At 44.3% G+C, this 17286-nt stretch overlaps 1 protein-coding gene across 3 annotated transcripts in view; it reads left to right on the top strand.

Moving 5' to 3' along the window:
• Positions 1 to 17286, top strand: part of SLC38A5 (solute carrier family 38 member 5) — an 825614-nt gene that overhangs the window by 519637 nt on the left and 288691 nt on the right. For all 3 annotated transcript variants that reach the window (XM_069647525.1, XM_069647526.1, XM_069647527.1), the window contains one exon: positions 13152 to 13405. In XM_069647525.1, the coding sequence (XP_069503626.1) occupies positions 13293 to 13405 (113 nt within the window). In that variant the 5' untranslated portion in view covers positions 13152 to 13292. The remainder of the gene's footprint in view (positions 1 to 13151; positions 13406 to 17286) is intronic.

Genomic DNA, 17286 nt, shown 5'->3' with positions numbered 1-17286 from the left:
CTCTAGAAGGTTTCGGGGTCAGGGTGCGCAACGTTCTTCACGCTATACTCAGGGCGGGCAGTCCTCATTTTAGGGCCAATCGCAAGGACAAATTTCCTCTTAACAATTTTCAAAGAGGAAATCAAAGTGGCAGAGGAAGGGGCAGAACCTCACCTCCGGGGAGAGGCTCCACCCCTCCCAAACAATGATGCACTGCTTCAGGTCCCCGCCCATGCCACTCCTGTAGGAGGCTGAATTTCACACTTCATCCACCCATGGGAGGGGATAACGTCAGATAAGTGGGTGTTGTGTACCGTGGCAGGTGGCTATTGTATCGAGTTGTTACAAAAACCACAGTACCGCCTGCCAAGACAGAGGAAAATGTCAAAAGAAGAAAAACACATACTGTTGGAAGAAATAAAGGCACTGCTGCAGAAGGACGCCATAGAGATCGTCCCAGCAAACCAGGTAAACAAGGGTATTTATTCAACGTACTTCCGTGTGCCAAAGAAAGTCCTTTCCATGCACCCAGTACTAGATCTGCACCCTGTGAACAAATATGTCAAACCCCAAAAGGTTTGCATGGCCACGCTCCAAGAGGTTATCCCACTCCTAAAACAGGGGGACTACATGGCAGATACATACTTTCATATTTCAATGCTCCCTGCACACAGAAAATATCTGCGTTTCAAGATAGCAGGAGTTCACTACCAGTTCAAGATACTCCCCTTCGGCATCGCTTCAGCACCAAAAGTATTCACAATGTACTCTCAGTGGTGGCAGCACACCTGCGCAGAAAGTCCACCCCAGTATACCCTTATCTGGACGACTGGCTAATTACCGGGGAATCTCCTCAAATTTGCAAACAAAATACTCAAAAGACAATAGACCTTCTTTTCAATGTGGGCTTCTACAGTAACTAAAAGAAATCAAGCCTGGTCCCCAGCCAAATAAAACCATTTCTAGGGGTTATTCTAAAGACAAAGGAGAGCTGGCTTTCGCCTCAAACACGAGAGTACAAAACATGCTGTTGCAAGTACCTCACTACAAGGTTGGTTGCCAGATAACTGTACAAAAAGCAATGCGCTTGCTCAGGATGATCTCCTCCTGCATTCACTTGGTTCCACATGCGCGTCTGCACATGCGTCCAATGCAGGACTGGTTAGTAAAACAATGGTCTCAGTCAAGCAGTCAGTGGAACGATCTAGTGGTTGTTTTGCTAACCCTGATACAGGCTCTTCGCTGGTGGTCCAGGGACAACCTGCTAAAGCGGAACATGTTCCTAACATCTCAATTTGTTCCAGGGGAGCTCATTCTCTGGCAGACACTCTAAGCAGATACCTTCTACCAGAAGAAGAGTGGCAATACAACAGATATCCTAGACAGAATATTCTCACAATGGGATCACCCCACGTTAGACTTGTTTGTCACAAGCCTAAACGCACAATGCCCAGACTTTGCATCCAGGTTTCCCCAACCAGGGTCTAAGGGGAATGCCTTGTTTGTGAACTGGTCTGGGAAATGTGCTTATGCTTTTCCCCTGACACCAATCCTGAGCAAAATAGTGCACAAGATGCACCAGGAACAAGTAACTCTAATACTGGTTGCTCCTATGTGGGCAAGACAACCTTGGTTTCCACATCTGCTCAGACTGTCGATGTGCGACCCAGTCAAGCTCCCGTGCCCCTACAAAATGCTAACACAACACCAGGGAGCATCCCTCAACCCGCGCCCTCAATCTATGAACTTGGCAGCTTGGCTCTGGAAGTCATAGAATTTGGCCACTTGAATCTTCCACAAAGGTGTATGGATATCCTAAAAGAGGCACAAAAACCCAACACCAGACACTGCTATTTCAATAGGTGGAAGAGATTTGTGATATGGTGCACGTCCCAAACACTAAACCCAACACAATGTTCCCCAGCTAACATTCTACACTACACTACATATGATATGATAGTTTATTTATATAGTGCCTTAACACAATGTGTTTCAAAGCGCTTCAAGGCAAGGGATGGAACAAGGGAAAATACAATGGCATTCTTACAGGCCATGAACAGTAAGGATGTAAAATTAACTATCGTACTCAGCCTGACGACATTTCAGATAGTGCAAGAGCTAAGACATAGATAAGGAAGGGAGTGGGAAGGAAATGGAAACAGACAGGCGACTACTGTACTAGGCCTGACGACATTTCTGGTAGAGCCGGAGAAAAACAAAAGGTGAGGGAGAGGGGTGCAGAAAGGGAGGGGAGGAACAAAAAAAGCAACTATCGTACTAGGCCTGATGACATTTTAGATAGTGTTGGAGGGGGTGGGGGTTAGGAATAAAACAAGTAAGGGGAGGGAACAGACAAGGTTGCTATCACACTAGGTCCAGGGGCAATTCTGATAGAGTAAGTGCATAGAAGAAAGTAAGGGGAGGAGATAGGAAAAGGGAGAAAGGGAGAGGAGGAGAGAACAGAGAGTAAGCGGTCAAAAAGAGTGGAGAAGCAAGAGGGGAGAGCGAATACAATTGCATGCTTTACCTACTAGACTCCGGCCTAGTATTTAATTTCATCAAAGTGCATCTGGTGGCCCTGCAGCTTACGCCACTTGACAAAACAGGGTGTCCTGGTGGAATGTTCATGTCATTAAGGCATTCATGGAAGGGATAAAGAGGCCATACCCCCAAATTTCCAACCCTGCCCCGGGTTGGGATCTCAATGTTGTGCTCTCCGAGCTCATGGGTCCACCCTTTGAGCATATGCACAAGGCCAGCCTAAGACTTACAAGACTGCATGCCTAGTAGCTATCCCTTCTATAAGATGAGTCAGTGAGCTACAGCCTTTGTCCGTACAGGACCCTCTCTTCATAATACACAAGGACAAGGTAGTCTTCAGAACACATCCTATGTTCTCACCTAAGTTCATTTCAAAGTTCCATGTTAGTCAATCCATAGAACTCCCTACCTTCTTTCAAAATCCATCTCACTCAGCAGAAAGAAGACTCCATGCACTTGATGTACTATGTGAACAAAACTAAACCTCTAAGGAAAACAGACTGACTCTTTCTTTCCATAGCACCTGGAAGAGATGCAATCACATATCAAAGAACACCATCTCCAGATGGATAGTCAACTGTATACAGCTCTACTATTGCCTATCCAAGAAAGTCCTAGCTTTCAACCCAAGGGCTCACTCTACCAAAGGTACAGGAGCTACCTTAGCTTTCGTTGCAAACGTCCCTCTAGACACCATTTGTGATGTCATCTTTGATGTCCTGGGTGTTAGTCTTAGCAGTGCATGGCGGTGTTGTGAGTTATGGTTGCTTAGCTTACCATAACTGGTGAATTTCTGGGGGGGGGGGTCGGTTTTACTTGTAACCATAATGTCCCTTTAACACATTTTTTTCAGTGAATTTCATAGGTTTTTATTAATGCAACCTAACCATAATGTCCGTTTTACAATATTTTTTCAGTGAATTTCATAGGTTTTTACCAGTGCACCCTTAATTTCCTACAATTTACTAATATCATACTTACCCCAATATAGCAAACAAATGTTGTCCAATTTACAAATTGTCACCTTAAAACTCTGCCATTTCCCACCTTCTATCATAATTTTTAACAATTCTATACACTTTTTGCAACTTTTTCTGTGTTCGATGACGTCCACGAATGTCTGACATGATTGCAGACTTGCCGGACAGTGTCACGTGGCCACACGGTCGAGCCTGGCATGATGACGTGTCTGTGATTGCGTCCACACTTCGCGATCGGGTCTGTGCTTTGCGAACAGTTCAGAACTGCATTTTCTGCTGATATAGGAACTTTCAAGCTCAAAATGTACCCTTGCACAACTCCTACGCCTATTCTTACTCATTATCCATTAACAATCTAGCACAAAGCACATACTTGGAAGAATATTAGCAAAAAATCTATTCATCTTAAAAATGGCATCAGCTATTATCATCCCTCCTCCCCAAGAGCCACCACCACCAGCTGGAGGACCTACACAACAAAGAAAATGCAGTACTTCCAAAGACAATGAAGAGGACCAAGAAGATGAGGTAGAGAAAGTGCTTATCTCTAGCACCCAGAGAGAATCATGGATGGGGCAGTTCTTTACCACTGTTGGGAATGTACCAAAGGCTAAAGCTACCGAACTAAAATGCACTCAGTGCAACATTGTACTCAGTTGCAGACTACCTGGACAGTACCCCTATGGGACCACCTCCATGCGCTGCCACACCAAATCCAACCACCCCAATGCTCTCGGAAAAGTTGTTCTTTCCTTACCAAGTAGTAGGCTGTCTTCCTCCACCTCATCTTCTGTTGGACACAACATCCCACCAGCTACTGTGCAAGCGATAAAAGAGACTGTTGATCCAAATCTTTCGAAGACAGCAATACTCTGTATAGACTGCAAAACACCACACTGCAGGGGGAGCAATTTCGAAGTGCTTTTGAAGTTTTAATCAAGGAGCATGAGAAACACTGGCCCCTACCTTAGATGTAACACACAAGTACCATCTTCCCCTGTCCACCTGCCCCTCCATATTAGTAGTTGGTGTCTCTTCCCTCATTTGCCTCCCCACCTTACTTTCTGACCTCTCCTGCAAAAATAAATCATCTTATATCCATCTACTTTACATTTCTCAATAATGTAGATAGACTCAATAAGATTCTCCAACATTTCCTTTAGCAAATAGGGAATAATATGGCGTTCATCCCCCATTCCAAAGCTTGGAACGGGGGATAACTCCCCAGCATCCCAAGTTATCGGCGCAAGTGAAGTGAGGGTGGATAACAAGGGCTCTGGGCCGTTATCCTCCATTCCGGCCCCTGCAAAAGGGGATGAAAGCCATTAGCACCCCGGTTTGCCAAAATGGTAACTAGTGCTGCCAGAAAAAAAGGATTTTCCTTCCCAGAATAGGACACACATGGCTTCCAGCTATAGGAAGGGAAATCCTTTTCCAAGGTGGCCACCATCGAAAGGGAAGGCAGGGCTCCTTATGGAGCCCCTCTTTCCTTTCCATGGTGGCCTGCAGGAGGCAAAGAGAAGGAGCGAATGTGGCAGCGTGACCAGTCGGGTGGGGGGGGCGGAGATAGTGGTGGGGAGAGCCGGCTATCAGGCAGCTTGGAACATGAGCTTGTACCGGCGGTTCAGGCCCGCTTTCCTAGCCAACTTATTGGCTGGCTCTGCCATTCAGGGTGCTAAAGGACAATTTTATACTAGAGAAACATATAAAAGGACAGAAACAAATTTCAGTCCGAAATACTTTTATCTAGCATACAATAAGGACCATAATCGATGAGCCTTTATAACTATTCACGGTCTCCACAGTCCCCCTTCCAGTCCATGGATCATTAAAATACCCGAATGGCAGGTGCACACCATTGCACAGTGCAGCCCTTCTACTGTTTTTAATTTTATATTTGTAACACTTCCTCAATGCCTGCTTTCAAACAGTCACACATCCATCCACCAATCACTTCCAGAAACTGTACATATAACCCTATGACCATACTAAGCTTCCATACACCAACTGCCAATTAACAATCTTTTACAAATCTTTTGCATCTGTATTTCCCTTATGTATACAAAGAAATTGTACACAATGCGTCTATAAATGCACATATGCATTGTGCAGTGCGAGAAGTGTATAAATAGAAGGGGCAGTACGAATGGGCAAGTGCTCATGAGAACCCAGGAGGGAAATGCCAAGGTGGGACGTCACTGGCTAACAACTGGAGCAGAGGAGTCCCAAGGGTGGGATGCATCTTAACCATAAAATCCCTTTAACAAAGTTTTTTCTGTCAATTTAATAGGTTTTTTTATAAGTCAAAATGTTTCATGGTGTTACATCACTGTATATAAGTTATTAATAATTCCCCTTTTTATATATATGAAAGAACTATAAACCTCCTTTAAAAACATATTTTTTGCAACACATACTTATGTCTGTCATTATCAGTAGCACTTGCTGGGGACGGAAATTATCGTTCAATTGCCTACGGCATAAAGCTCCACCAGACCCCAGCCAAACCAACCCCCCTCCCCCTATTGTTCACTACACCTACCCTGCATCCTAGCTCAGCATCCACTATACCCTAATAATATAACCAATGGCCAGTGCTCATGAATTGCAGCTATGGCCAGTCTCTAAATCCATTGGGCATTGGCTTCGGCCACATTCCCCAATAAGCAAATTAGAGTACACATTTGTGTGTGCCGAGGGCCAGGACCACCACACCTATACCAAATGTATATCACTAGTTTTTCTACTTCCATTCTTACACTTTAAAAAAGAAAACACAAGACATATTTCCAAAAACATGCTTTCAGGTCCTTGCTAATCCTCGCCGCGTACGTTTGTTGTAATCTAGTCCACCAGTTCAGGCTGTAACCGCACGCAGAATATTTGTTCCCATTCAAACCTACCGTTTCGGCCATGCCACATGCCCCAATAACCAAATTACAGTACACATTTCTTCTTGCTAACGGCCAGGCCCTTTGCCCAGACACCAATGCTATATCACTGTGTTGTGTACTTACTTACATTTTACACTTTTGAAAAAAATAAAACAAATGACATATTTTCAAATCATGCTTTCAAGTTCTTGCTTACCCCTCTCGTGCATTTTGCTGCAATACCATCAGCACTTCAACCTGTACCCATGAGCAGATTTCTTTTTCCCATGCAAACCTATCCCTATTTCTAAAAACTATACTACATAGCCAGTCCCTGGTGGCCATGCCCGCATTAACTCCAGTGCTGGTCCCTCGTGGTCATGGCCAGTAGCCAGATTGTCCGGGACATGGCCTTAGGCCATGACCCGGACAATCTGGCCACTGCCATGGCCACAGGTTATACCTCAGTCACTAAAGGTATTTCACTATTTTTTGTACCTACATTATGACACTTTTCAAGAAATAAAACACAAACACATTTGCAAAACCATGCTTTCAAGTCCTTGCCAATGCTCCTTACACGAGTTTGCTACAAATCCGCCCATATTTTATTTTTTCAATCAAGTCCAAATGTACGTACAATCAATAGTCATATAATTTAGCCCCCACTTGATAAAATCCATTCATACTTAGCACAAACATTGAAGGCTGGGTCTATAATCTTTCTGAAAACGTTTGTGCACGTTCGTCAATCAGCAACACAGTTATAAGCCATCTCAAAATGTTGAGACCCCCCTTTAATTTTGCCCCCTCTTGACAAAATCCCACCAAACCTTACAAAAACGGTACGACGTCCTTTCATCGCGGGATGTTTTTTCACAGGGTTTTTTGCTGTGCTTTTTTTTTTTAACCCATCAAATCTTTTAGGGGGGATTAGTAAATTATATATATGGGGTGTGGGTGTGTTTGTGAATAAATGCAAATTAAAGACAATGGGGGGTTGGAGGGAACCCCCCACAAAAATAATGTAAACAAAATTCGATGGGTTTTTTTCGTAAAAAAAAATCCAGGTTAAAAAAAACAGTGAAAAAACATCCCGCGATGAAATTCCATGGAACCGCAAAAACATTCATATGTAGGTCTACAATCTTTGCGCAAACTGATGCGCAGTTTTGTAAAATGGCACCACATTTATAAGCCTTTAAAATATTTTGGGACTCCCCCCCCCTAATTTTGTTCCCGCATGAAAAAACAGCACCACACTTTGAAGAACCATTCAGAGTCGGGTCTAGAATAAAAGTCCAAAATGTCATGCAGTTTCATTGAGTGGCGCCAAAGTTATTTTCACCAACCCTGTAATGCACAAGTAAGCCTAGATGCCCCCAAACATTTCCGATATATGCGCACATAACAGGACTGCCCCGGACTGTTTGCGGTATTGAAGAACAAAAATGGCTGTTTTTTGGCTTTTTAAGGCCGTATCCCATCCCATCCTCATCACCCCTCACCTCTCCAGAGATTTTTTCATTAGTTTGGCAAGTGCCATGTTGTGTTTTTGAATATGTTTTTACCGCGATGTTCGCAGACAATGGCAGCAGTCCGCGAATCCAAGATGGTGGGCATTTCCAAAAATATGACTCACCTCACGCTTTTTGCCATCCAATCAGCCGGTGCGTCCGTTTTCCACGGACCTCACATCAGCCCCTGGCCAATCAGAGGCCCGTTCGCGGACCGAACAGGAAAGTGAGCCCGTGAACCAAACCCAGATATCACTAATTTAATTTTTACCAACTTTCGGTCATTTTGAAAAAAAATACTGGACGGATTTTCACCAAATTTACAAAAGCACGCTTTCGGCACCAACTCCCATGTATGGCTGTTGCAATCTGATCTTTTGTGGAGCATAAGTACAAACTGCTATGGGCATATTGTTTGGCTAATTATATGTCGTATCCTTGACACTGTCCTTTGTATAAAATGCAGCAAATAAATCCTATGCAGGATTTTTGCGCCATGATGGCGCTGGCCATAACAGCCTTGTGACACTGAGGATTAACAAATACTATTCCTTATATGCATACACAGTTGCTGCAGTAAAAGGAAAAGACTATGCAAAGTATATCACCTCCCTAGCATTTATGGTGACAAAGGGCGGTGTGATGAATCTGGTGGAGTCCTCACTGTTTTCCTAGGGGTGACATCCTCCCATGTGGCCAGGGGACGGCAGTCCCTACCTGATCCTGACCCTGGTGTGGCTATCATATGGGAGGAAACAACCTTTGGGAGGAAGTTGTGGTGTCCACGGATGAGACATGGTATCCCACTTTCCCTTACAGGCTGAATCTCCCATACACAACATCCTATTGTGGTTCCTTCCCTGCTCCTCCAAAGGAGAGTGCTGAATTTCTCTCAACTAAATCTCCAGAACAACTCTCAAACTTTGACTTGCCCTCAAAACATGATAAAACCACTCCTCCAATGTTTCCATGCAAGTTAGTTATAAGGAACTACAGTTTCCAGAAACACCTTAACACTGCGATGAGGAAACCCTAATGGAGGAATACAAAGCAGAAGAAGCCCGGAGCACAGACAGCACTCTAGCAGTTGGGAGCATACACCTGTGCCCAGGGTGTTTAAAACAAGATCACCAGAAGGAATGGCAGACTGCTGCATGGAGCGAGTTGGTGGCTGAAGAACCGAAAGAGAAATGTTGGAGCCAACCAGCTCAAGCTGTGAGCAGAAGAGGATTACGCGAGGAAGATTGCACGCAGGAACGTCAGAACCATGCACAGTGCTCCTGGGCGTTCGCCGGTGTGAAAACACAAGAAAAAATCTAACCGGAGAGCTGCAATGAGAACATAAGCAGGAAACCACAGGAAGCTGAAAACCGAACAGTGTCGGGGAGAGAGAATCCAGCGGCTGTCATGGTCGGGCTGCAAACAGACCAGGAAATGCCACGAAGAGCTGATGATTCCACACTGGGACGAAAGGAGCACCGGCCATATTGGCGAACACGCCGTATGTTAAAGATTGAATTATCCAAATCGGATAGAGAAAATCGTTTCATAATATTGAAAGCACATTTTCCTCAGAAGGGAATCAATAGCGGACAACTGGCCCTCATTCCCAGTATGGCGGTCCAGAAATAAGGGTGCCAGTAACAATGTACTGGCACCCTTTATGGACCGCCATAATACAACAATGCTGGTAGGGGCCACGGATCCCCTGGCAGGCCTGACCTGCCGGGTTTTCAGGCCTCTACCGGCATGGTTGTCAAGGAAACACCGGCACTGTTAGCAATGGTGCCAGTGCTTCTGTGTCCCCATTGATTTACCGTTACCGCCACCACTTGTGATGTCCCGGTGGCACCAGGATATCAGGTGGCCGTACAGCCTTTACAGGGTTGCCGGAGACCCGCCGCCTACCGGCTGGTTGTCCGGCGACCCCGTAATGAGGGCCAATGTAAATGAACCCACAATGCTAAGGTAGTGAATGATTTGAAGTGTGAGCAAGACACTAACAAGGCACTATATTATGGACAAAAGAAATTAGCCAAAAGGGCTAATACAGTGAATTATCAAAGGTGGAGTTGCAGAGACAGGCAACTACGGAGGTCCTGGCAGGAGAGTATAACAGGCCATTACAGGTGTATGAGAACAAGAAGCCCTGGCAAGAGGGTATACCAGGCAATTACAAGTGTGTGTGAACAAGAAGCCCTGGCAGAAGAATATACCAGTGTGTGAATACAAGACGTCCTAGCAGGAGAGTACACCAGGTATCCTGACACCCTAAAGGCCAAAGATAAATATATATATGACTTTGATATTGAACAAGAGGAAAGACAGGAAATTGTGAAGACGAATCCAGGGGAAGGGATTAAGAAGCAAAATCCTTGAGGGACTTTATGTTGCAGTTATTTATTCCTTTTTGAACGCTTTTGAAACCCTGAAAGCCAAAGACATTTATTCTTTTCACCATAAGATGTATTTCATTAGAATGTGAGGGTCAGAATAGTACTTTGGAAACAGGGTGGTTTTGTTCTGGACATTTTGACACTGACAGATCCTTTGTGTTGGGTTTAGGTAGGGAAACACCTCTAGTACATGGTCAGTGAGGCATTTTTCCAACCTCTTTTTATTTTATCAATAAAAGTCTTTGGCTGAAAGCATGTTTAAAAATGTGTCTGAGTTTCATTCCTGGCCCTTAACAGTGATTACTATGTGCACTAAGTTATACTTTTGTGTATACTAGATTGTGTGTAGACTGTATTAGAACAGCTGTTATTCGGGTCTTGCGATAATTATCCCAACATGGTGAACCACACCAAGAAGGCGTGGTTGTGACAGTCCGGCACCACCAGTCAGGCGACCACTGCTCTAGTCACGAATGCGCAGTTGTATTAACAAAGGTTTCAGTAAATATGCCGGCGCTCCACCCATTTGGAACTAACAGATCGTAGACGCCAGAGTTAGGGAAACCACTGGTGTAGAGGATGGTAAGGGACCCGGGATACACTATGCGCACTACATTGTCTTCGATTTTGGATAGTTGGAGACATAGTTTAAAGCTGTCGGTACGCAGATATAATGGGATCGTCTCCAACAATAGTTTGCTTCAAAGCCATGTCGTTATTTGAAGAAAGGGTCAGCTTCTGCCCGTGCATTTCATCCATTTTATATACCGGGTGGGGATACAATCACATTATGACAGCATTTAGTAGGTATACAAGGCCACCAAGAACTTTTTATAAGAGGTATCCTTGTATTTTTATCTCTCTCCTATCATAGGCAATGTATGACTTGTAAACACAATCTAATTGAGAAAGATCCAAAGGAGTTTGATATTTCATCCACATACTGAAAGGGGTGAGTGGAATTGACTCATGAGTACCATTCAAATCTGATATTTGATATGTTTTCAGGTTAGTGTATGAAAGAATATGATGTGAGCAGGATATGTCTCTTTTTTTATCTCTCCTCCAGAATCCATATAGCAGTGAGAGCACGTCGGGAACCTGGCATTCTGGCAATGGGATTAGCCCCCAGTAGATGGAGTTTCAAGTCCTAAAGAAGGCAGCACAGTGATCTAGTCCTGCTGAAACCAGTTGACTGTTTCCATAGGAGTGATATTCTAAGCAACCTTTTGACCCGAGTAAAAGCAATTTATTTGCTGCACTATTGGTATTTTTAAAAGAAAACAAATGTTCCAGTGTTCTCTATTTTCCTTATGTACAATTTGGACGGAGGACAGTATCTGCTACAAAGATCCTCTAGTCTTTTTAGGTACATACCCAGGTGAATCATTAATAAAGTCTAATGACTCAACTCAGTTGCAATTGTTTTATCTTCACTGTACGAAAGGAGTTCACCCTTCCATGTTCTTCATTGTTAAAGTTAGGGTGAGTGTTTCTTGCTGCTCCCTTTCATAGATAGGCAGCACATTAGCGTAAACTAGGTTTTTGCACCCCACTCTAGGGCAAGCAGATGTTCTTGCAGGGTGAGGTAGTGAATCTAATTCTATTTTACTTCATGAGTGCAGCACACTTCTGGTTGAATTAACCAGTGTAATATGTCGCAAAGTGGCTTCTGCAATATGGCAAACTTGTAGCAGCTGGCTTAACATGTCTATCATGGTTCAAGCTGTCTTCACCACAGTAACACTGTTGTATTTTCTGAAATGGTAGTAGACTGTGGGGGTTGGCAAGATTACGGGGGGATTGTTGAAACATTGCAATTGAGGTGAGCTATTGGGGATGCATAGGCTGTTGAGGGTGTTAGACAAGGCCTTATGAAATGTAGCTGCAACTGTGTTAGACTGTGGCTATTTATGAGGAACTACATACAACTTGGATGCCTGAATCCCATCTTATCAAAGACCCCTTGGACCGACCCAAGTGTGGTGATGGATGAAAAGAAAAGCAAAAAATGGGATGAGAAAGGAAGCCTGTAGAATTACACCAGATCGGTAGTTCATGGGTGAACACATGAAAATTGTTCCTTTGTCCAGAAGAAGTCCGTGAAAGATTAATGGAGCCTAGTATCCCTATCCCGAATGAAGCCCGAAACACATAATGTCGGCATACCTGTTTGTTGTTTTATACATGTCCTATGTTTTGATTAACATCAGGAAGGGATACACCCCCGGTCACAGTTCATACTAGTCTGGTGACTGAAACACAGGAACGTAAATGTAATATTAAATGGTGTTTGCACTCCTCTTTCTGTTAGTCGAATATAATGGTATATGATAAAAAGGGAGTACCCTTCCATATATTTTAATGGAGTATGTTTTTTATTTAAAATGTGTTGCACATATGTATACTCACAACTTTTGCACAAATGTTTATGTATTTAATCTGGTTGGTTTAATCTGGTTTAATCCTGATTGAATTTTTTTGATGCAGTATGAATAAAATTAAATATATAGTGTAATCAGTTTATATACAGGCCATGCTACTTGAACCTGCTGTCCACCAATGAACTATAGCTTGCCTGTTTATGGCCCGGTCCAAAAAACGTTTTCCTCTCTTTAATTTACTTCTGTTTCACCTCTCATTTTTTCAACCTTTGGAGTGTGTAAGGCGCTCCAAGACCCTCTGTGTAGGGCCAGTGCAGAACAAAAATTCTAATAAATAAATAACCACAATCAATAGACCAAATGGTTCACAAACCCAAGACTGCTCATTTTGCAAAGTAGATGTTTTTTGGGGTCGGTTAAGTGCACCTAATGGAGTGATTTGGTGTAACATGCCTAATTCTATTCTTTTTTTCTTTTCTAGGTGTTTTCCAGCCCATGCAAGCATTGTGATTGACACGCTAGGCTATCTGAACCTTTGCCTGCCTCCTCCTCCGCGAAAACATACACCCCCTCTGAAGGACTGCCTCACAGGAGAGCCCTTCCTCTTCCTGACGGTGCTACAATGTCTGCCATTGAGATGCAGAAAAGGGGCGGTGGGGAGGAGGATGAGAGCCACATGCTGAATGGGAGTGTTCCGGACAGTCTAGACACAGACAAAGTAACCCTGGAGGATGGGTAAGTGCACTGGGGGCTACGGACCATGTGTTGTGCTCTTGTATTTACAGACTGTCCGTCTAGAGAACAGATAAGTTCTGCAGCCCTAAGAGGAGTCTCCGCTTTCAGTGTTACAGGGTTTGATCTCTTTCAGCAAGTACTATTTGAAATGGTGGATTGTTTGGTGGAAAGGAACGGGAGACACCCTTTCTGTTCTGAGGAATTGTTATTGATGGGTTGTACCAAACCCCCAGATGGAGTGTAGCTAGCAGTTCATTGATCAGACCCTTGCCTTTGCATGATATTTGTTTATTAGTTGCTTTGTATAGAACCTGCCAAATTCCACATGAAGTTTCACACTGCTATATGGAAGAGATGACTGATGGCGTAAAGTAGGGGAGAAGGGAGTACTTAGAATAGTGTTAACATAGTTGGTATAGCCTGAAGTGTCTTCCAAACACTATAGGAAAAGAGCAGGGGTGTTGGTAGGACAGGAGAGGTAAAAGGGAGTCGGAAGGTGAAGAAGAGAGGGTGAAGCTGGAGAAGACAGCGCAAACTAAGGCCAAATGGTTCACCTCATTGGTAGCCATACAGCAGCTGTGGTGGGTGAAAAGGGGCCGTGCAAGGGTACAGAGGGAGCTTAAGTTATGGCTTAGAATCCGAGACGCTATGGCCCCTGGGCTTCTTGTCTAGAGCTGTGTGATTTCAGGCCTGAGGATCTGTTATGGGCATCTCATGGGAACACTTTCTGATGTAGACAACGCATGGATTTGCTCACCCACCACCAACTTGTCAAGTGCATCGGAATGATAGTTGTCCAACTAAATAGCTGCAAGCATTTTACACAAATCCTCTTCACAGACCCCATATTTACTTTCTGATATACAGATATGTGATGTGGTTTTTAGAGAGGCGCTTGTACACCATCGATGTGGTTTCTTGGATCAAAAATTGCAAACACAACCTAACACTGTAGCTTTGGCTTGGCATGGAAAAAATTATTTGCAGACTTTAAAAAAAAAGATTAATAATGTGTTGGCTGTCTAGATTTGCTATGTTAGAGCATTCCTCAAAGAGCCCCAAGCCCAGACAAGTATTTGCCACCATAATGATGTTATGTTTGGATGACAATGGATATCTGGACATGATATCATGCCATGTAATATCATTACATGTAACATATAGCATGATAGGAGATTGCAACCAACATCACAACCTAAGCGACTATGAATATTGTGCTGTCTTTCAAACTACAGACGTGCTCAAAATACATTGCAAAGGATACCAAGGGATGAAAGGCTCTGAAAGAGCCCATGACTGGAAGCACTAGGAGAAGGCATGCAACTCACTAACCAACCAGACCTCGATCGGCGCAAGTAATCACCACAAACAGAACTCTCACCACCTTCAGGCCAGTATGGGGAAACTTCCCCCTACACAGCTAATAAGGATCAAAATACACCAATAGACAATCTCTTGCAAAACACACTCTACCTCACGAAGCGTTGGCGCGCCTGCATATCATTAATGCAGGATACATTAGACAACAGGTACAAGAGACACACCACCCAGCACATAACCTACTGCAACTATTAAACGAGGAACCCTTGCTAGTTCAGGCTGCGCTCTCAAGCCCTGGTCCAGATAACCACACATACTTAAAGGACGAGAAAAACCCAGGTAGTAAATCTAACCCAGGCAACAACCCACACCAGAATGGGGCTCAGCCACAGAGGACTGCAACCTGATCCACACTTGCTCTATCTCCCAGCACTGAACAGAGATTCATTTGATCCTTAATCAAGAAGGCACCAACATACTCTTCCGCAAGGGAACTTGGTTATCAGATGTTTACATGGTAGTTGCACATAAAACCATCCCTGTCAATTTCAAGTTCCTGAAAGCCAACAGAGACAGCACAAGAGTAGCAAGTATGTGTTGCGAACTAGGAGCACCTCCGAAGTGCAACAGCAGGGGTAAACATTTCAAGTTGCAAGCTACTAGCCAGACATAAAGTCACTCGCCACCTCAATTCTACGTATACACACAGCACACCATGTCTTACTTGCAAAGAGTCAATGACACTAGCAAAAGCACCTCATTTGGCCAGTCACTCCACATCTATCTAGATCTCAACCAATAGACTAACCGTACGTTTATGTTGGTATATGGACCTCCCCCTAAACTTTGCAGAAAAACTCTCATATTTAGTTGTTAACCTCGTGGTGGAGCGCTAACACCGAATCATACCTGGAGATTTCAGCATTGGGGTTAAAGAAGAATGTGCCACATTAGCCAAATCTCTGTGACCTTAGAGAGCAAGACACACATTGGACACAATCTTCTGCAAAGAACAACTGCTGACTACAACACCTCCTAACCTCTTCTCTGGTACCTCCTTTTACCATTCATTATCAATGCACCAACCTGCCTGTTCACAACACAAAGTACTTGCCAGTTTCGCCAGGAGAAGCTGAAAAACCCTCACCCCAGAGAAACTTTTAACTCTACTGAAGGACAATACCAATCGTTTCATCACCAGATCACCGGATTCCAAGGTAGTATCAGAGATACTCTCCCACTGGATTACAGAAGCCCTGGACATCCTAATCCCAATAAAATAATTGACTTCATTGGAAAAAAGCAGAGAAATGGTTCACTGCCCAAATCCACTGAGGGCCACCTTTTTGGAATAGGGTAAGATCGGCACGGGCTGTGCACAGCGCTCCCATCTTCTCTCCTCATCTGCATCATCCAAAGCCCCATTTGGTCATGGGCTTCCAATGAGGCCCACATTTGGCTAGGCAGAACACCAGTTGGCATTACAGCGAAGGACCTCAATGCAAAGGGAAGGTTCTGTTTGCCCTATTAAGTCCAGGTAGATGCTAGGGCTACCCGTTCTGCCTTATTTCCCTCTTGATCAAGTTTTACTTCCATGCAGAAAAAGCATGTGAGTAGAACATCCTACACTTTCATAATCACTGTTATAAGCTGCCACAAATGCATATATCATACCTGCACCTTTTAAATTGCATTTTGGTCGCTTAAAGCCCTGTTTTCTTTAAATGCATTTTTGGTCAACTAAGACCGAGTGATACCTACTGCAACTACTCCTATTTCCCCCCACCTGGCATGCTCCTGGCAATTCTGCTTCTCATTCTTAATGTACTGTCCCTCTCTGCCCACCTTAACCTCTTTTCCTTCCACTCCCCCTAACCCTCTGCCCCAGTCTCTCCATCGCTCACTCTCCTACCAAACACTGCTCAGGCTGCCCCTCTCCCATATCCCACCCTCCTCAACACCTCCATTTGCTCCATATCCTCTACTCCTGCAACTACATTCTCTAACTCTGCCCCCCCCCACTCTGCTGACCTCACACTGGTTCTCTAGAATGCCCCGTCCCGCTGCAAAAAAAACCTCCATTCTTACTAATCATGTCAATTCCCATCACCACAATCTGGGTGGCGGCTATCACCGAAACCTGGATTTCCCCCCCACGACAAAGCCACATGATGCAGAGGCCACACCTACTTTGCATCTTTCTACCCCAGTTTCCCACCCAAAAAGGTGGTGGGGCTGGTCTAATGATTAGGAAGGGTACATCAGCGGCACCCCTTTCACCTCCTTTGAGCATATCTCAGTCCACCTCTTTGCTCCCACCCCTCTTTTCTATCTTCATCATCTAGGCACCCTCAACCTCTTCTCCTCTAACTTCACCTCTCACTTAGTAGACACCCAGTTGATGCCCCTTCCATTATAACAGGCAACCTCAACCCGCCTAAGGCCTTAGAGCGTCAACTTGGCACCACTGTCTGACAACTCACTAGTCAACCTACTTAACCTTCCAACCCACACCCAGGGCAACTATCTATTTGTCATGTTACTATCTTCCTCTGCCCCCA

The sequence above is a fragment of the Ambystoma mexicanum genome, chromosome 2q (assembly GCF_040938575.1).
Source record: "Ambystoma mexicanum isolate Mex_15411 chromosome 2q, UKY_AmexF1_1, whole genome shotgun sequence".
Classification (NCBI taxonomy): Eukaryota; Metazoa; Chordata; class Amphibia; order Caudata; family Ambystomatidae; genus Ambystoma; species Ambystoma mexicanum.
Note: the sequence above shows the minus strand (reverse complement) of the source record. Positions and strands in the feature narration are given on the sequence as shown.